Source organism: Molossus molossus, unplaced genomic scaffold, assembly GCF_014108415.1.
Source record: "Molossus molossus isolate mMolMol1 unplaced genomic scaffold, mMolMol1.p scaffold_m16_p_5, whole genome shotgun sequence".
NCBI lineage: Eukaryota > Metazoa > Chordata > Mammalia > Chiroptera > Molossidae > Molossus > Molossus molossus.
Window position 1 is genome coordinate 1,772,035 of NW_023425388.1, and position 19,683 is coordinate 1,791,717.

Below are 19,683 nucleotides of genomic sequence, written 5' to 3' on the forward strand. Positions count from 1 at the left end.
TCGGGGACCGCGCACCGGACCGCGCCCCCGCCGCTTCCCCGGGCCGGAGCGGCTCCGCGTCCCCCGGCGAGGCCGCCGTCTTCGGCCGCCCGGACGGGCCCGCGCCCTGAAAGGGGCCAGACTACCCTCCGAAGAAGAACTTGTTGGGGGCGGGTCCCCGGCCCCCGTCGCCAGGGCGGCCGCTATTGTCTGCGCGCTCGGCGGCGCCGGGCCCGGGCGGCGGGAGGAGCCGGAGCCGGAGCCGGAGCCGGAGCCGCGGCGGAGGAGCAGCCGGGGCGCGATGCCGGCCGCGGCGGGGGACGGGCTCCTGGGCGACGAGGACGCGGCCCGGCCGGCGGCGGCCTGCGAGGGAAGTTTCCTGCCGGCCTGGGTGAGCGGCGTGCCCCGCGAGCGGCTCCGCGACTTCCAGCACCACAAGCGCGTGGGCAACTACCTGGTGGGCAGCCGGAAGCTGGGCGAGGGCTCGTTCGCCAAGGTGCGCGAGGGGCTGCACGTGCTGACCGGCGAGAAGGTGAGCCGCCCCGGCTGCGCGGGCCTGGGCCGGGCGCGAGTCCCGCTGCTGCCGTCCCTTTCCGGGCGGGGTGAGCCCACCGCGGGCCCGCGGCGGTTCGGCCTTTCCCGGGGGCGGTCTGGGGTCGGGTCCCCGGGGGGCGGCGGGCTCACCCTGGAGCCGCCTGCAGCCCCTTTGCTCCGGGAAGGGCGCCGCCTGGCGGACACCAGCGCGGGGTGGGGGGCTTGGCTCCTGGGCCTTCGGGGCTGAAGGTTAGGGAGAGGGGGAGCGGGCGGGAGTGCGTGCATCCTCACGGTGTGGGTGGGGGCGGGTTAGCCAGCCCTCGGGGGGAGCCAGGAGTGAGCCCCGACTCGAGGCTCTGGGAAAAGGTGGGGGACATTCCTCTCCACCTGTGCGCTGGGCCGGGGCAGCTGAGGCAAGTTTTTCAGCCCGAGGAGGTTACCCCTCCCTTCCCCCCATTGCCTGCGTGGAAGCTGCAGGAAGGACCCTGCCCTGGCAGGTATCGAACTACCTGCCTATCTCCCCAGACTGCAGACTTGGGAGGTGCATTCTTGTATTTCTGGAAGAGGAGAAGGCAAAGGAAGACACCCCCACCCCCCAGGGGCGCCATCTCAAGCCTTGGGACAAGTGAGAAGTTAGGTAGTTGTGAACTCTCGCCCGGGGAGGCCCAGGTAGATCTCAGTTGTAACTTATATCTGTGAGAAGAAATCCAAGGTATAAGGACTGACTTCTGAGGGGAGTGGCCCAGGCATGGGGTCACCGCAAGCTTAGATCATCTCAGATTGCAGGCTCCCCCAGGCTGGGGTCGCTCAGCACTGGTCTGGGAGCAGTCGCTTCTGCGACACACAGCCCAGGGGGGCAGCGGCACTGGTGGGCAGGGGGCTTTGGGCCCCCCCATCCACCCTGGGAACTCCTGGGAATGCTGTGCTGGGACCTCTCCCATGGCAGTGTGAGGTGCCCTGCCTCCTGTCCCCTGGTCCCCTGGTCCCCTGGCTTTAGTTTTCCTCCTTGGTTCTCCACTGCTCCCTGGAGCCAGGTCTCCGGCACCCTTGTCATTTGCCCTAGGTTCCTGAAGCCCTTTGTTGTGGGTTAGGGTTAGGGTTAGAGTGAGTACTTTTAGAAGTGCCTTTTGCTTGAATTTCCATGCAAAAAGGCTGTTTAGGAGGAATTCATGGGATTGAGCAACTCTTCAAAGAAGACAGAAACAAAAAACAACAAAACAAAACAAAAACTCCAAACCTCATTCTAGTTCAAAGGGAGCAGGGCACGCTTGGCTGCTTGGGTAGCCCCCTCCCCTTACACATCCAGTCAGGGTGCAAGTGCCGGAGGCCCAGCCTCCCAATTCCAGAGCACTCCCTGCCTGGCACCGTTCCCGTCTGAGTTCATGTAGGCTGGGGTGGTAGAAACTCATTTCCATTCCAAACATACAGGATTCAGGCTGCTTGTGTGTGTGTGTCTCCTCATGAGACAGCAAGAAGAGACGAGGCTTTATGCTGACAGTGAATGGCCGGCTTTAGGGGCAGACTTACCCGGCCTGTCCTTCCAGGCTGCTCTGGCCCATTTCCACTCCCGTCTCTGGGGTCCTGTCCCTCCCAGTGCCCTTTTGCTCAGGCTCAGTCCCTACCTGCTTGGGTTCCAGAGCTCAGTGCTAGGCGCACAGGAATGCGGGGAGTTCCTGTCCAGATGGGGTTGAAATGAGGAGCCCCTGCACCCCTAAGTGCTCAAGTCCTTTCTCACTCACCTTACCTTTGTTAAGTGATCCATTTCTCCTCATCTCCGCAAGGGCAGAACTGTTAGTTGGATGTAAAATATTTTGCTGCACTGTCTGGCTGGAGCCAGTTAAGGACAGTGGTTCTAAGGGTGGAGGAGGAGGGGTGAGGTGGGGCATTTCTGTCTTGGGCTCTTCTCCAGCCTTGAGCATCATGAGAAACCTGGGTTTGAGCCTGGTAATTACCAGCTTTAAAGAAACAATGTGTGTCACTCAGCTTTTATCTCCCCAATCCAACACCTTGAATGCTTAACTAATAGATTTGGGTTTTGGCAGATCTTAGAGAGAGAGAAAATGCTAGCATCCGCCCGTGGCTCTGCCTGGGAAGGGTTGATGAGTTCATGACCCCTTCCCCTCTGTTCTGGATATTGTCTTACTGAGGCCAAGACAGGTGAAGTCACCCTCACACCACATGGTGCCTCTTGGTCTCTTTCAGCAGTGAGCTATTAAGAGGGTTTTCCCCTGGGGGAGGGCTACTCATGTGAGCCAGGCACGGGGAGGTGACAGAAGGGAGTTGAAGTGTCCCCCAAGGTGGGTCATGTGAGTGGCTCAGGAAGGCCTCTCACCCCAACACTTCCCCCTTTTAGAGGCTGTATACTTTTTGGAGAAAGCATTTCACTTTTCTCCTGTCCTTTTCTAAAGGACATAAACCACAGTGGAAGAGGAGTTAAGTCATGAACACTGTAGTAAGAAATAGATGTATGCGCCCCCCCCCCGCTCCCCCCGAGTGAAAGGATCCAGGACAGCAGGGCAGCAGGGTGGGAGTCAGTTCATGAAAAAGCTGGATAGGGGAGGGGTGGGAATGGAGGGTGTGTGTGTGTGTGTGTGTGTGTGTGTGTGTGTGTATGTGAACTGAGTACACATTTCAGAAGGATTTGGACGACATCCTCCATGGCTTGCTGGGAATTACTGTTTGAGTCCAGGCGACAAAACCACTTTTTTTGACGGTCACGCCAGGCTCCCCCATCGCATCTTACCTAGAGGCTTCCCTTCCCACCCCTGCCTTTTCCTCTGAAGTTGATTGTCTGAAAGTCATTTGAATCTGGGTGGCCCTTTTCTGCTCGAAGAGAAAGGACGGCTTTGGCGGAGACCTAATTTTCTCCGCTAGCTTTGCGTCGAAGCAGTCTCTGTTCATGTGGCTTTAAAAAGCAGTAACTCACTCGGTCGTATGGAACTCTTCCCTGGCACGTTCTCACTCGGCTGAGTGTCATGGGCTAGACCTAAGTTGCTGATTGGGGGAGGGAAAATGATCAGAAAATCAGAGTATTCTCTGTAGCTTTGGGACAAAGAGCAAAGTTGCTGAGCAGGAGTATCTAGTGATTACTTCGAAAGACCCAGAGAGGTTGTGCTCACTGCCCGACAGGCCCCTGCTACCTGTGAAATGCAGAGTTTTGGCTGGCACTTAATGGGTTCTTAGTACATTTTGCTTTTTCCTCACTAGAGGATATGTTTTTGTTGCTTTTAGCCTAGAAGGGAGAGAGAAACATTGATGTGAGAGAGAAACATCAATTGGTTGCCTCTGACCTGGATTGAACACGCAACTTGGGTATGTGCCCTGACTGGGAATCGAACCCGCAACCCTTTGATATATGGGACAACGCTCCAACCAACTGAGCCACCCAGCCAGGGCTCTTAGTACATTAAAAAAAAAAAAAATCGATATAATATGCCCCACTGGTGTGGCTCGGTGGTTGGGTGTTGACCCATGCCCCAGGAGGGCCTAATCCCCAGTGCGGGGCATGCAGGGGGCCAGCCAATCCATGTTCTCTCTCATCAGTGTTTGTATCTCTCCCTTCCTCTCTCTCTCAAATCAATAAAGAAAAAACACTTAAAAAATCGATAAAATATAGTCGGAAAGGCTAACAGAGAGAAGCAATATGCCAGGTACGGAGCCGGTTCGTGGGCGCCGAGAAGGGGAGACAGCGATGCCACAGTAACCTTCTTTAATGACTAAGTGTCTCTAAGATACAAAGTTGGCTACATAACACGATTGGTTAAGATGTCTACTATCTCGTTCTAACCTTTGGTTAAAAACCTAAGCCTGTTTATTGCTTTCCTTGGAGCTGTTCTGGGGCTAAAAATAACAATTGCCTGCTTAGTAAGTTGCTAATAATTACACTTTGAGCACCTCCGCCAGCTACCTGGAGTGGAGGAGTTACTAAAAATACAACTTACTATGTTCTGCAGAGCTGGAGACACGACTAATTTTAAAGGTGGCCTTTTGGAGGATCTGTTTTTAGCAAGTATTTCTGAAACAAACAGGTGCTAAATCCTGTATTTTTTTCTTTTTTTGTTTTCAGTGCTAGAAATGTAGAGGTAATGGCTCTGAGGAACAAGAAGTGCTTAGAGAACTGGAGATTCCTATTCGTCCTCAGCGGGGTTCTTGGCGAGCTGGAGGCGGCTGGCAGAAGCACCTGCCGGGTGCGGGGTGCGGGGTGCGGGGTGCGTGGAGAGGCAGTGCCGTGAGTCCCGAGACTGCCCGCGGCCCTGTGGCGGCCTTAGGAGCTCCCGGCCCCTTCTTTCTGCAGTTCCAAACTGTCAGTGATGGAAACTGGCTCGGGGGGCTGGCTGTTCATCCCACAGATGGCAGAGGTGCCTCGAGTCCCATCACAGAGCTGCCCAGAGAGGAGCACAGTCCAGCACGGGCAGGGGCCAGAGCAGGGGCCCGTCATCTTCCCGGTGGCTCCCCTCCCGGAGGACGCCGAGAGCGGCAGCTGTGTCTGCCCCAGGAGACGGCAGGTGGTGTCCTCTGTGGGAGGCTGGCTTGGGCACGAAGCGTCATTTGCCTTGGAGTAGACACCCCACCTTGATTATTCATGGTGACAGTGACCTGCTTTCGTGGCTAACAAACCCGTAGATCACCGTCACCTAGCCTCATTTTAGCAAACTGGCGAAACCTTCCTCCGCCCGGCCCGGGCTCTGCTGAGTGCTGCCTTGGATTTCACACTCTCTGGGGTGCTGCTGGCTGGCTGGTGAGATGCTCAGAAGGAAAGAGGTGAACCCCGGGGCCTGAGGGGTAGCCAAGCAGGGTGATACCTCTGCCAGGTGGAGAGAGCTATTGCCTCTCCTTTGTCGAAACCCCAGCTCAGGGCCGTCGTGTCTTGTGCTTTGCACAGGGTCCGTGGTGCATTTCCCCCTCCGGGGCTGGTGGGGTCCCCGGGCACTGACGGCAGGACCGCGTGATTCGGGTTCCCGCTGACCGCTTGTCTACTGCTAGGGCTGCCGTAACGGTAACTAACTGGGGGGCTTAAACAAATAGAGATACAGTCTCTCGTGGCTCTGGAGGCCAGAAGTCCAGACCAAGGTGTTAGCAGGGCCCCCCTCCCTCTGGAGGCCCCAGGGGAGGGGTCTTCCTTGTCCCTTCCAGCTTCTGGTGGCTGGACAACCCTTGGCTCGGGCCACATCACTTCACTCTCCTGCTGTGTTCATGAGGCCTTCTCCCCTCTGTGGTGCCTGTGTCCACATCGCCCTCTCCTTCCTAGTGAGGACACCGGTCATTGGAGTTAGGGCCACCCTAATCCAGTAGGACCTCATCTTGACTTGTTGACACCTGCAAAGACCCTCCTTCCAGTAAGGTCACACTTACAGGTACCGGGGGTTAGGACTTGAACATAGTTTTTGATGGGACACAGTCTGACCCGTGTCACCCTCTTGGATTGTTTGAATTGTGTTGCAGGTGATTTCTTGGTTCGCAGGGGGAAGAGGAAAGGGGAGATGATTGTGGTCTTAGGTAATGCACTCAGGCCCAGCGCTGGGCGGGGCGGGGCGGGGCGGGGCGGGGTGGCGGAGGGAGAAGCTGGCTCCAGGGCTCCAGGGCTCCCTCGCAGTGTTAGCTGGAAGTCCTGCCAGGCCGAGGTGAGCCCCAGAGCTCATGCTCCTTCAGAGGTATGGAAGTCTGGCCAGGGGACTGGGCCTGTCACTGGAAAGGGAGCGTGGCATTGGACACTTGCTGAGGGCCAGCACGTCCTTAAGCCCCGCAGTGAAATCTGGGCTGCAGTCTGGCATCCGCTGCTCTCTGAGAGACAGCGCCCGGGCCCAGGGCCTCCTTTGCCCAAGTCTGGTCGGCTTCATAAAGAAAGTGGGCAGCTCCCCCCCAGGGGTGGTCCCTCTCAGCCTGAAGTAGGGGAGCCCCAGGGAGCCTACGTTCCAACCGCTCCGGCCAGCCTGCAGGGTTCTGGCCTGAGCCTGCTCTCGGTGGACTTCCCGGGGCTCTGCTGGGTGTGTCCTGTGTGTTTCCTTCTGAGGACCCGTATCAGCAGAGCTCAGCGGACTCCTAGGCCCGACCCGTGTGCCCAGCCCGAGGTGGTGGGGCTCCCCTGGGGAGACCCTCCTCCCCTCTGTCTGAGCGGGGAGCTGTGGGAAAGCGGGTTGTCCCCGCAGGGTTCTGTCCCGCCTGGCTGGGCGCCTGCCCGTGGCCGGGCGCCTGCCCGTGGCTGACTTCTGTGGTCTTTCATCATGTTTGTGTGTTTGAAAGACCCATTTGGTTAAGTGTTGGTGTCGTTAATACCAAGAGCTGGTCTGAAATGCGGTGTGTGTGTGGTCAGAGGTGATTCGCGCTCACCTGGGGGCCTCGGCTGGCTCCTGCCTGGCAGCCCTGCTTCTGGTCCCGTCCACACCTGCTCCAGTTGCACACAGGTGTCGCACCTGTCCGTACATCGTAGGTATAGAGAGATGTACTTTTAAGCCCTGGCCGGTTTGGCTCAGCGGTTAGAGCGTCAGCCTGCGGTCCAGAGAGACCCGGGTTCAGTTCCTGCCAAGGGCACGTACCTCGGTTGCAGTTTGTCCCCGGCCCTGGTTGGGTTGTGGGGGTGGCAGCCACTCGATGTGTCCCTTTCACGTCGATGTTTCTCTCTCTTGCTCTCTTCCTCTCTCTCCCTCCTACTCTATCTGAACAAGAGATGGAAGTGTCCTCGGGTGAGGATTAAAAAAAAAAAAGAGAGAGAGTTGTTCTTTTCGCTGTTCAGTATCTTGCTTTCTTCACTCAGCGTTACGTCTTGAACATCTTTCCCCAAAATTACTGGCGTGTGGCCCCTTCTCATCACGGCACAGTGCTCACAGTGCGGAGGGCCCGGTCCTTGTTGCTTAAGTCACGGGATGTTCCTTAAAGAATTAAGGACAATGGTAGAATGGACATTTGGGGGGTATGCAGTTTTCTGTTATTCCCGAACCGCGCTGTGGTAAGTATCTCTGTCTTTGTCATTTCATAAATGTTTCAGTTATATCCGAGGGATGCATCCCTGGTCCGTGGTGGGTCTGCTGTTGCAGCTGTTGGTAAACAGAGCCAAGGTTTGCCTGTCACAGAGGCTTTTCTGACTATGCTCACCTCAACCTGGCGTGGGGGTGTCTCTCCACATCCGGTCCGTGCAGGGTGCTCCCAAACGTTTGAGCGTTGCCAGTCCAGTAGATGGAATATGGCATCTTGCTTCTTGTGTGTATGGTTTCTCTTATTTACAAACGAGCTGAGCATATTTTCATATGGCCGACAACTGTGTGTCTGTCACTTATGCTCATTGTTTCTGTCTGTTCACCATTTCCCCTTTGGGTTTTTGGTCTTTTTCTTAGTGATTTATAGGCACTTTTTATATATGAAGGAAATCAGTGATGTATCTTACAACCATTCCCCATCCCCCCTCCCTCTTTATTTTTTGTTTTTGTTTCTGGGTGATTCTTGCAGAGGTCATTTCCCTGGATCCCACTAACTAGAGAGGGACCATAGACGAGCTTTTGAGTCCACGAACCCCAATAAATTGGATGTGTATAATTCTATTTCTGGTGAGAAGGTCCATGGCTTTCCTCAGATTCTAAAAGGAGTTATCTACCCCGGAATGTTAAGAGCTACAGCTTTGTTTGCCCCCCACCCTGCCCCCGCCACCCCATCAACTGTGCTGACCGCTGGAGGGTTGTTGGGGTGAGGGTCGGGGTCCCCTTGGCTTGTTAGCACCTGTGCTAACTGGGCTGATGCTGCAGAATGCACTCAGACTAGGCAGGCTGGTTCTGCAGCCGTGACCTTGGACGAGGGTCCAAGGACGCCCGATTTCTGCTCCCAGCCCCCACCATGCCTGAGTCAGAGGTGCGACAGGACCGAGCGTCCACGGACCTTGGGAAAATTCGGCTGTCGCGGGGCAAGCTCCGAGTCTACGCGCCTTCCTCTGTCCGCGGAGAGGCGAGAGAATCCGTGGTGGGTGGCGGAGAGAATGAGAAGGAGCAAGGAGGCAGAGTAGCCGTTCTCGGACACGCAGTGCCCCGAGCGCGAGTGTCGTGTGGAGCTGTGGCTCAGGACCCTGTGGGACTGTCTGCCCGGGGAGCCCGCTGGGCGGTCCTGGGAGAGGGGACTCCTGGGCCTCTCTGATGACCCTCTCTAAAATCCCCGCCAGTGTCTGACCTTCCCCCCGTTTTGTCTTTCCCCCTTGGTTCTGGCCACCTGGATTAGTCCGCCAGGGCCGCGGTCGCCAAGTGCCGCAAACTCGAGGCCTTATTCCGGACTGTCTCCCAGTTCGGGAGGGTGGCGGTCCAAAGCAGGGTGTCCACAGGGCTGTCCCTTCTGAGGCTGTGCGGGGGGCGTCCAGGCCGCTGTCCTTGGCTGTAGACACCCACCTTCTCCCTGTGTCCTTTGTCATCTCCTCTCCCTGTGTGTCCGTCTCTGTCTCGCTTTCTCCTTCTTAGGAGGCCACCAGTCCTCGTAGATCAGGGTCCATCCAGATGCCCTCACTTTACCTCGGTCACTGTTGTAAGGACGTCTCTCCAAACAGGGTCACATCCCGAGGTCCGGGGGCTTGGACTTGCTGGAGCCTGAATGTCTGCGTCCCACGCAGGTTTATGGGGAAACCGATTCCCTGACGGGAGGGCAGCAGGAGGGGGGCCGTTGAGGGGTGACGAGGTATGAGGTCAGAGGAACCAGGAAGAGAACTCTCACCACACCCCAAATCTCCAGGTGTCCTGATCCGCGCTGCCTCGGCCCCAATAGTGTAAGACACCGCTTCTGCTGTCTGTGAGCCAGCCAGGTGCGGCTGTTTCTGGCCCAGCGGCCTAATTGGACTGAGACGGGACTTAACAAACCCACCTGGTGGGCGAGACACGCTTCAGCACCTCCTGTCGCCGGACCCAGAACGTGTGTTTCCGTGTCAGTGTGTCTCCCCGAGGAAGGACGGCCGCCCCGTCCCGGTGCCTGGGCTGGGACTGGAAACCGAGATGGCCCTCCGTCGATAGCCTTTGAGTGGTTCACAGGCTGCTTTGATTTTCCTGGGACGTGAGCACGCCTTCTGGACGACAGTGTCCAGGTGGCAGGGACAGGTTGGGAGCCTGTCTGTCTCCCTTGCAGCTCCTGGCTGCGCCCGCGAGGGGTGGGGGTGGGGTGGAACAGGTGGTCCGGCTGGCGCTCTTGGACAGCTCCCAGCTCTGGAACAGCTGAGCCGTCTAGGGATCCGAGGGGCAGGTGATCAGAGGGCAGGTGACCGGCCGCAGCAGGACACGTCTTGCCCTGTCGTGCTGTGAGTGAACCCGCAGCTCCTTCCCGAGAAGTTGTACCGACCGCGCAGCAGGTGGGAGAGGCTGTCCGTTTGTCCCCCTGGAGCTACGCGGAGGCTCGGTCTGTCTCCTCCACCGTGGTTTCTGGTGTCTTCGGTCTCCTCAGCCAGAAGCTGCCCACACATTTGCAGTCCTGTTGCTGCTGTCCCCGTTCTCCGAGCGGGGCTCCTGCGTGGGGGCTTGCCCTGCATCCCGCCTCTTGGCTTCTGGGAAGGGGTCTGGCCGTCTTTCTGCCTCTGTTCAGATGCTCCGGGGCTCGAACTTCTCTCCTCGTCAGAGCTCTGTGCGCAGCGCACGGGAGCCTGGGCTGCGGTGACGGGCGCCCCGTGGGCTCGGGGCGTGGTCCTCGGGGACTAAGGCGGGAGAGGGTGCAGCCGCTGCCCGCAGTGGGCTGGGCATCTCTGCGCCGACCACAGGCTGAGTTCAGACCCCCAGCGATTCCTCTGTCCGCCTGGAGCCGAGCAAGGATTTCATGAGCTCCCAAACCACCAAAAGCCCACGGGAGAGAAGTGGGGACTGCCCACTGCTTTGCCCAGCAGGACGCCAGGCTGATAACGGTGCTGCGCACGCACGGACCTCGCACTGTCTGCTCGGCTCCGATCTCAGAGCTTTCCTGCGCATATGCCTGTTCCTTACGGCGGTCTTTCAAAAAGTTTTCTTCATTGATTTTAGAGAGAGGAAGGGAGAGGGGGAGAGACAGAAACATTGATGAGAGAGAACATCGATGGGCCGCCTCCTGCACGTCCCCTACCGGGGATCCGGCCCACAACCTGGGCATGTGTCCTAACTGGGAATTGAACCGGTGACCTCTTGGTGCAGGGTCCATGCTCAGCCACGGAGCCACACCAGCCGGGCTGCAGTGGCCTTTTGTGTGGGTGCTGTTGTCCCGATTTTGCAGGGTGACCAGGGTGCTTCTCCTGGTCCTTGGCTCCAGTGTGCTAGGTTCATAGCGCACAGTCGCAGCACCATCTGCTGTTTCCTATACATTCCCTTTCACATGAGGAGAGTTAGTGTGTGTGTCCCATACACGCAAACACGTGTGTGTAATGTTTGGGATGCCGACCCCCCCAGCACAGTCAGAGTCCACGTAACACATTGGACTCCCTCTTTATACTGGTAGGTTCACATTCGCAGATTTGGCCAATTGCAGATCAAAGAGTTTTCTGTGTGCTTGGGAATCCGCGGATGCAGGGGGCCAGCTGCGCTGGTGGCCTGCTGTTGACCAGAAGCTTGACCGGTCACAGTCTGTTAACACGGAGTTCATGTGTTGTAGGCTGTCCACACTGTGTTCTCACAATCAAGTGAGCCAGGGAAGAGGAAATGTCATTAAGAAAATCATAAGGAAGAGAAAATGTATTTACTGTGTCAAATGAGAAAATCCACATATAAGTGGACCCATGCAGTTCAAACCCGAGTTGTTCAAGGGTCAGCTGTGTGTGCATGCACGCGTGCACGTGTGCTATTAAATATAAGTTTGTCCTAAATATAACATTTTGGTAGCAGACTTTCTGTATCCTCCCTTGAGGATATTCTTTCCATTGATTTTTTTAGAGAAGGTGGGAGAGGGAGGGAGGGGGGGAGAGAGAGAGAGAGAGAGACAGATGGACAGACAGACATTGATGTGAAGGAGACACATCGATTGGTTTCCTCCTGTATGCTCCCTGCCTGGCCGGGGATCAGACCTGCAACCCAGGTACGTGTCCTTAACTGGGAGTTGAACCCAAGACCCTTCCGTGCTCGGGCCGACACTAACCACCGCGCCACACTGGCCAGGGCGGTGGCAGACTGTCTCAATGAAGGAGCATTGGGGTTTCCGGAGGCCCTGGCTGGCACCCCCTCTGGGCACAGGGCCTGTCTTTGCGTTGGACGGAGGAAAGCCCGTAAGAGGGGCGAGGGTTTGGACTGAAGGGTGCGCACACCCCGCGGTCCCTGAGGTCCCCTGGCTAACCACCCTCCTGTGGGAAAGAGCACGGATGAGTCATTGCACACCCCGCCGCATGCTCAGGGCGTCCTGCTTACTGTGCAGGTGATCTGGGCCGAGGCCCGCCTGGAGCGCCGCCGGCTGCAGGGCCACCTCAGGCCCGGGGAACGAGGAAGTGCCCGGAGCAGGAAGCCCCGGGGAGAGCTGGCTGTCCGGCCCGGGGTCCGACTCCTCTGGCATCTTATCTGAGCTCCACTTAGGGAGACCACAGCGCTGGAGGTCAGAGCGGTTTCTCCCGTGATCTGGGCTCCCCTGGAGTCCCGCTGCCCCCACGGAGAGGCCCGAGTGCATCCTCACCCAGGGCAGGACCCGGCGAGACAGGCGGCTCCGTTCTCGGCTGGTCGTGGACGCTCAGGAACAGGAATAAGAAGAGACTTGTCTCGCAGACGTGTCTCCAGCTTTGTGCAGCGGTGTTCCCACAGGATGGCATTTTATTCTATTAAAAACGAACATTTGTGAGCAGGCAATTGTTTGACCGAAGGAAACCTGAATTTCCCTCTGGAGGGAGGGCTGCGTCGTGATTATACCGCCTCCCGGTTCGCGACTCCAGATATTTCTGCCTAGATCAGGAGTGAGCTTATCGGACGGCCGTTCGCTAACGCCCTGGAGAGTGGGGAGAGCCAGGCAGCTTCTTCCACTCAGACGTGGAGCAGCGTCTTCCACGTTTCCAAGGGGCACTTGTATTCAAAGGTAGAGACAAAGTCATCCTTATAAATCAGTGATCAACTGTGCTATTTTAAAAATAAAAATTTAAAGTATAAATTCTTTTTACTTGTTTAAAGTATAACTGTTTTATTTGTTGTTTTGTTTTGTTTGTTTTTTATCCTCACCCAAGGACATTTTTCCTTTTTTTGTTCAAATAGAGTGGGAGGAAGAGAGAGAGAGAAACATCGACGTGAAAGGGACACATCGAGTGGCTGCCACCCGCACAACCAACCAGGGCCGGGGACAAACTGCAACCGAGGCACGTGCCCTTAGCGGGAACCAAACCCGGGTCTTTCTGGACCGCAGGCTGATGCTCTAACCGCTGAGCCAAATTGGCCAGGGCTAAAGTATAACTGTTTTAAAGTGAAATATTTAAAAAATAAATGTTAAAGTCTTTTTTTTTCTTTTTTTACCAAGTACTCAGTGTTTGAAAATTCTTTAAACCAGTCCAGTCACAGGTATATTCTAGAATATTTGAAATTACTAATCAACCAAGATAAATCCTGGGCTAACATTTGTTAATTGTCGTGTACTTTTTCTTGTATAGCAACTACGACTACTCTTTTTTTTTTTTAATCCTTACCCAAGGACATTTTTTGCATTTATCTTCAGATAGAGAGGAGGGAGAAAAGGAGGAGGAGAGAGAAACATCGATGCGAGAGAGACACATCGACTGGTTGCCACTCACACAACCCCAACCAGGGCCGGGGACAAACTGCAACTGAGGTACATGCCCTTAGCGGGAACCGCACCCGGGTCTCTCTGGTCCACGGGCCAACGCTCTAACCGCTGAGCCAAACCGGCCAGGGCACGGCTACTGTTTTCATTGTTACTTCTTCACTGGCTACGACTACACTTTACTAATCACATGATCTACTCCTGTTTTAGATACATTTTAAAAAATGCTCCCTTCTGATCAAACATGTTTTTTCCCCCCCAAATATATGTTGTTGTTTTTTAAATTTTTATTTATTTATTATTGATTTTAGGGAGAGAGGAAGGGAGAGGGAGAGAGAGAAACATTGATGAGAGAGAACATTGATTGGCCACCTCCTGCACGCCCCCCACTGGGGATCAGGCCCACAACCTGGGCGTGTGCCCTGATGGGGAATCGAACCTCCTGGTGCAGGGTCAACACTCAACTACTGAGCCATACTGGCTGGGTTTGTCCACATTTTAACTGGGCAACAGAGAAAACCTATAGGTGGCCCCCCACAAGTCAGATTGGTGCGGTGTGGAAAAACGTATCGTGTCCCTTAATGGTCCATGTTTAGGTTTGGTGGCCAGGTCTTCGCAACACTCAGCAAAGCTTCGTGCTGTCCTGGGGCTGGGGTTTCTTCATTTGTTAACTGGCTCCCGGCTGCAAGCCCGTTGTGTCCAGTGTGATTCCAGGGCTGCGTTGAGAATTTTGTCTTGGTTATTATCAGCCGAAGTTCTGTCTGTCCAGCTCGTCCCGCCACCCCCGCCCCATCGCCGACTTCAGCCGTGTACCTTTTTAGCTACATTTGGTCGCCGAGTGTCCTGTGATGCGAGAATAGAATATTGATGGTTTCCCGGTGCCGGTGGGGCAGGAGTGCTTCTTAAATTAGAGCTCATTTTGGAGCGTCAAGTCTGAAATGTCACATTTTGGAGACAGCATGTCTCAGATCTCCGTGCGGTAGATGGGAAGGTCATCCAGGGCCCAGGGAGGGAAGGGGGAGAGAAAGTTGTTGATGACTTCTCCCTCTCCTGACTCATTCCTTGCTCTCGCATGGAGAACCCTTCCCATTTTCATAATGTCCCTTTGAAAATCTATGTCTTCTTCTAAAGCCTTTCTAGGTGTACTGTGAGGCCAGACTCGAATCTCCCAGATGTCACGGTTGTCTGTGGGGATTGCTCCTCGTCCCCCCTGGCTGCCGGTGGGAGTGGGCTTCTTGCCATGTCCCGAGAAAAAGACTTTCCTGAGACTCCTGGGAGGGTGAGGTGTTGTGGAAAAGCTTGATTACTGTGGAACTGCACCCCTGAGTTTTCAAGGTCCCGTTTGGCTTTTAGCAGAGCTAAGATCAGAGCCAGTGTCCGGAGTTTTTGTTCCACGTGGGAACACAGTCTAATCCAGCATCATCAGCGTGGCTTGGTCTGTGCTCCCCGCTGCAATGTGTCAGTCGCTGCGTGTGGGGTCTGCAGGGCATGTGGCCATGGAGGGAACACGGGCAAACTCGAGCACCAAGAGCCGAGAGCAAGACAGCGAGAGAGCGAGAGAGAGAGAGCGAGAGAGAGAGAGCGAGCTCCTTTGATCAGGGGATCATGTATCCCCACATTTTCTCAGGCTTGTAGTGGCCCCACCACCTCTGGCCAGAGGTCTCTGTTCTCAGGTTTGACTGACAGTCATCTTCCTCAGGTCACCCCAACTTCACTGCCCCAGTCTGTCTCCCCTTTGCTGGCTCCCTGGGGCGTGTGAAATGCAGCCTCCTGGTGAAGCTCCCCAGACGACCTGCCTGTAACGTCGGACTTCCCCTTTTGTGCCTTTCTCTTATTATTATTTTTTAAGTATGTTTTTGTTGATTTTTTTTTTTTTTTAGAGACAGAAACATTGATGTGAGAGGGAAACATCGATTGGCTGCCTCCTGCATGCCCCCCATTGGGGATGGAGCCCACCACCCGAGCATGTGCCCCGACGGGAATCGACCCGGGACCTCTCAGTCCATGGGATGGCGCTCCATCCACTGAGCCACACCGGCCAGCAGCTCCTATCCTGTTATTAACAACTAGTTCATCACAGTGGTATCACAACCACTTAAAAAAAATAAAAGCATCCCCTTCACTTGGCCATTGGAGAGGATCATGTTTCTTCTTTCTCACACCGAGTGTCCTCATGCAGAGCTGCTGGTGTGGGCTCCTGTACAGTCCCCACCAGGTCCTACCACTTGAAAACAGCACCCCTCGGGGGAAACCAGCGGGTGCGAGGTGCCCCCTTGGGGTGGCAGCATCGGAAGAGCCGCTCCCTTCGCTCTGGGCACACAGGTTGGCAAGCCCGGGGGGTCTGGGTCTCCGTCCCGAGTGCCCTCCAGCGGGGCCAGGTGCACTGAGGACAAGCATGGGGTCAGAGCTGCCGGGAGAGCCTGGCCCTAGAGGCGGAGCCGAGCCGTGAACCCCAAACCCAGAGCGGCCGGCCGTGCAGTGAGAATGCTTCCTGAAGACTGACCGATCGCCTGGCCGGTGTGGCTCAGTGGTCAGAGTGCCGGCCTGTGGTGGAAGGGTCTCGGGTCCGATTCCCGGTCAAGGGCACTTGCCTGGGTTGCAGATTCGGTCCCCGCCCCTGGTCGGGGTATGTGCGAGAGGCAACCAGCCGATGTCTCTCTCATCGGTGTTTCTCCCTTGTTCCCTTGCTCCCTCTCTAAAAATCAGTGGGGAAAACGTCCTCCGGTGAGGATTGACCAGAAATAAGCGTCCTAGGGCTTTAGGGCATCGCAGGGAGAAATCTGCAGTCGGTCCCGGCTCCTCTCCGGAAAAGGCCGCGTGTTGCTTTCCTCTGTCGGAGACAGTAACAGGGTGAGGATGGGGGTGAGAAGGGGACCCAGGGGTGTGTCGTCACTGGACGGGAGACACAGGCCAGACGCCGGTGCAGGTCAGAATTAGGGTCTTGGGACAGTGCCCGTCACCGGGGCCTGGAGACCGCTGGCCCTTCCGGCTCCGGAGCCATCGAGCCACCTGACAGCAGGCCCAGGGCACAGACCCCCGTGCGCTCAGGGCCACCCAGCCATCACCCCCACTCCGCGGCTTTGCGGAGAAACCCCCGGGGCTGCCGCTGTCTGCACGGCCCCCCTCACCCGGGAGAGCAGGGTGACCGGGCAGGAGGAGGTGGTGACAGCCACAGGCAGGTGGAGCCCAGGACAGACAGGGGCTTGGAGCGGTTTTCTCGTTCCCTGGGAAAGGGACAGGGTGGTGTTGGGCTCCCCCCCGTGTGTAACCTGAGCGCCCGTCCGGCTCTGGGCGGCGGGGGAACGTGTCGGTTAGCACGGCGACTACTGATCTATCGCCGGCAGCTGGGTGGGCCGTGCCTCGGTGGTGTCCAGATGTCAGCAGCTCTTCACGCGTCGCTGCTCAGGACGCCCCTGCCTCTGAGGGGCGCGTGTGCTGCTGCTTGGCGTCCGCCCCGCCGAGCCGCTTGTCGTCCTGAGCACCTGTTCGGTGTCCGCTGGGGTTTTCGGGTGGTGGTAGGTGTACCCCAGCACTCAGAATGTGACTGCACTTGGGGATGGAGCCTTTAGACAGGTAATTACAGCACAGTGAGGTCACATGGGGGGCCCTCGTGCGATGGGGCCGGCGACCTGGAAGAGGACAAGCACACGGGACCCAGGGAAGACGACCGGCCACAGAGAATGGACTCCGCAGACTAAAGCTGCCGACCCCTTGCTGTGGGACGGACAGTGTCCAGGACCGAGGAGTCCCGTCTGTGGCTTAGGCCGCCGGCCCGGGCTGCTGTGGCAGCCCCAGCAGTCGGGTCTGGTGTCCGCATGTCCGAACTGGCTGGGTGTCCCGACAGCCAGGCCCGGCCCGGTCATCCTGCGGGCACGGAAACCACGTGTGACGGCCTCCTCGCTTCTTCGGTAACCTGTCTGTTGGAGGAGCGGGTTTCCTGTCACGCCCCTCGCCTCGCTCACTTCTGCTCTGTAGGAAGTGGCGCACGTCAGGGGGCACAGTGCCCACACACGGCCTCCTCGCTCCGCGAGGAAAGTGCCCATCGAGGTCCCGGCTCTCCCCGATGGTGCTGAGTGCCGGCCGAGTCCCTGTGCATGGGCACGGTAAGTAAACCGTAAGCAAGTGAAATGCGAAAATCCCTCAGAGGAAGTACGGGTCCCATCGGTGGCTTCTGGATCCCTGGCCTGTTTATTTCTCCAGCCTGCGGGGGAATCGGGCGCTCACATTTCTCCCGGTTCTCCGGGGACACGCTCAGGGATGTGCGAGGGTGGGGCCCGACCACAGGCCCTCATGGCCCGTGGGCTTCTCGGAGCTGACGTGGCATGTGAGTCGTTGGCCATGATCTGTGTGGGCCCAGCGGCTCTTCTCTGCCTCTCGGCGCCGACATCGAGAGCAGACTGTCGGCCGCCTTTGTCACGCGTGACGGTTTGCTCGGGCGCCGCTGTGGCACGGGGCCGCTGACTCTGGAGGCTGGATCTGAGATCCAGGTCGGGGCGGGGCTGCTTCCCCCGCGGCCACGAGGGAGTGCCTGGCCCACCCTGTCCCCAGCTGCCGGTGCCTCGGTGCTCCCTGCCGTGTGACGGCGCCGTCCCTGCGTCTTCAGTCGCTTCCTGTGTGTGTGTCTCCTTTTCTGTGCGGACGCAGTCGTGAGAGTAGGGCTCACCCTGATGACGTCTTCTCAGCCTGACGTCTGCGAAGACCTGTCTTCAAACAAGGTCGCATTCACGGGTCCTGGGGGTTAGGACTCGGCCTGTCATGTCACATGAGGATTTTTCTCCTTACCCTGTCCCGTTCACTCACTGGCCCTGACGAGGCCTAGGGCCCTTGAAGCGAAGAGCAAGGGACAGGCAGGGTCGAGGGGACAGCGAGGGAGCTGAGGCCGTCAGGACCAAGGACACACTGCCCGGCCTCGCTGTTCCTTGGGCTTTGGCGGGCAGCGCTGCTTGGACCGCCTGTGGCTTCCTCCTCTGTTCCCCGTGTGCTAGCTTTCTGGGCCGCTCGACCTGCCCCTCCCCCACATGCTGGTCACTGTCAGGGCCCTTAGGGTCCTCGTGGAGTGACAGTTAATTGGGGAGAGAAAGGAGGGACGTGTGTTGGAACACGGTGACCGCGTCCGAGAAGACACCACCAGGCCCCGGAGTCAGACCTGAGCTCCGAGTCCCCAGGTGGGCTGGCCCCCACGGGAAGGCAGAGGGGAGGCTCCCGGCAGGATTTCTCAGCTTCGTTCACCCCTGTGCCCTGGGGCGGACCCCCCCCCCCGGCACAGCGTGTTATGTTTCGTGGGTATCGCTGGGACGAGCATTGTATTTTGAGTTTTAAATGAAGGTATTGAACATGTGTTTCGCAAGTTCTTCCCTTCCAGACTCCGGGCGCCTGTCCTCTGTGTCTTGGCCACCCCGGTGGAGAGGCCCAGCCTCGAACGTGGCGGGGGCAGCGGTGGGACCGGGCAAGGGGTGGGCAGAGGCTTCCAGAGTGTGAAGAGAGGCTGACAGATGTCAGCCCCGCCCCGTGTGGAGCCGGGCGCCCAGCAGAGACAGGGCACTGACTGGACGGGAAGCCCTGGTACCACGGAGCGTGCGATCCGTGTGCCCGACCAGGTCGTTGCCGGGGCTCTGGGAGGAATGAGCGACACTGGGAAGCTCGTCTCGTTGGGGCTTCGTGTAAGGAACAGTTAGCGTGAGTGTCAGAGTGGAAACAGTCTCAGTGACTGGAAGTCACCCATCTCCACCTGGTCCTCTGCGTGGGGACCTGCAACCGTGGGGGACAGGTTAGAGCTGGGGAGAGACCCCCCTGGACTCACCATGGACGCCTGCTGTTATATTCTGGGTGCGTTTCCTGGGCCTGTCCTGACACGGCCACAGCCAAGGGGTCTCCCAACGTGGGCAGGGCCCCCGCTCTGGACCCGCAGGGACCCTTCCTGCCTCCTCCAGCTCCCGGGGGCCGCCAGCCGTCTGATGCTCCTGGCTGGCTGCCTGTCCAGTCTCTGCCTCTGCGCACAGGCATCTCTGCGTCTCTTCTCCTCTTACCAGGAACCGGCCAGTTTCCTTGGGACGCTTCCCACTCCCGTGTGACCTCGGCTCGCCTGAGCTGATTACATCTGCAGTGACCCCATGTCCAGATAAGGCCCATTCTGAGGTCCTGGGCATTAGGACTTCAGCATCTCTCTTTGAGGGGACACAGTCCATTCCCCGACACACGGCGCCCATCACTTACTGCCCCACCTCTGACCGCTGTGCCTCCCCAGTACCCTGCCCAGTCATTTCCGCCAACTCCCTCGGCCCTGCCGGGGCGTCTGCGGCTCCTCCGGGTCCCAGCCCTGACCAGCCCCGGGTCCCAGCCCTGACCAGCCCCGGTGCCCCCTCTGGTTTAGTCCTCGATCCTTGCCGTCCCTAGTTCCTCACGGCCGCCCGTCCCAATCATCTGGAAACAAACTCGTACCCGCTCCCACCCTGCTGACGACACCTCGATGGCCTGTCCTCCTGCCTACGGAGAAACTCCGACCTCACCCCTGTACTC

The 19,683-nt window shown here is 57.7% G+C and overlaps 1 protein-coding gene across 1 annotated transcript in view; it reads left to right on the forward strand.

Moving 5' to 3' along the window:
* Nucleotides 1-280: 280 nt before the first annotated feature.
* Nucleotides 281-19,683, forward strand: part of HUNK (hormonally up-regulated Neu-associated kinase) — a 93,124-nt gene continuing 73,721 nt past the window's right edge. Inside the window, exon 1 of the mRNA XM_036243344.1 lies at nt 281-511. Coding sequence (XP_036099237.1) covers nt 281-511 — 231 coding nt within the window. The remainder of the gene's footprint in view (nt 512-19,683) is intronic.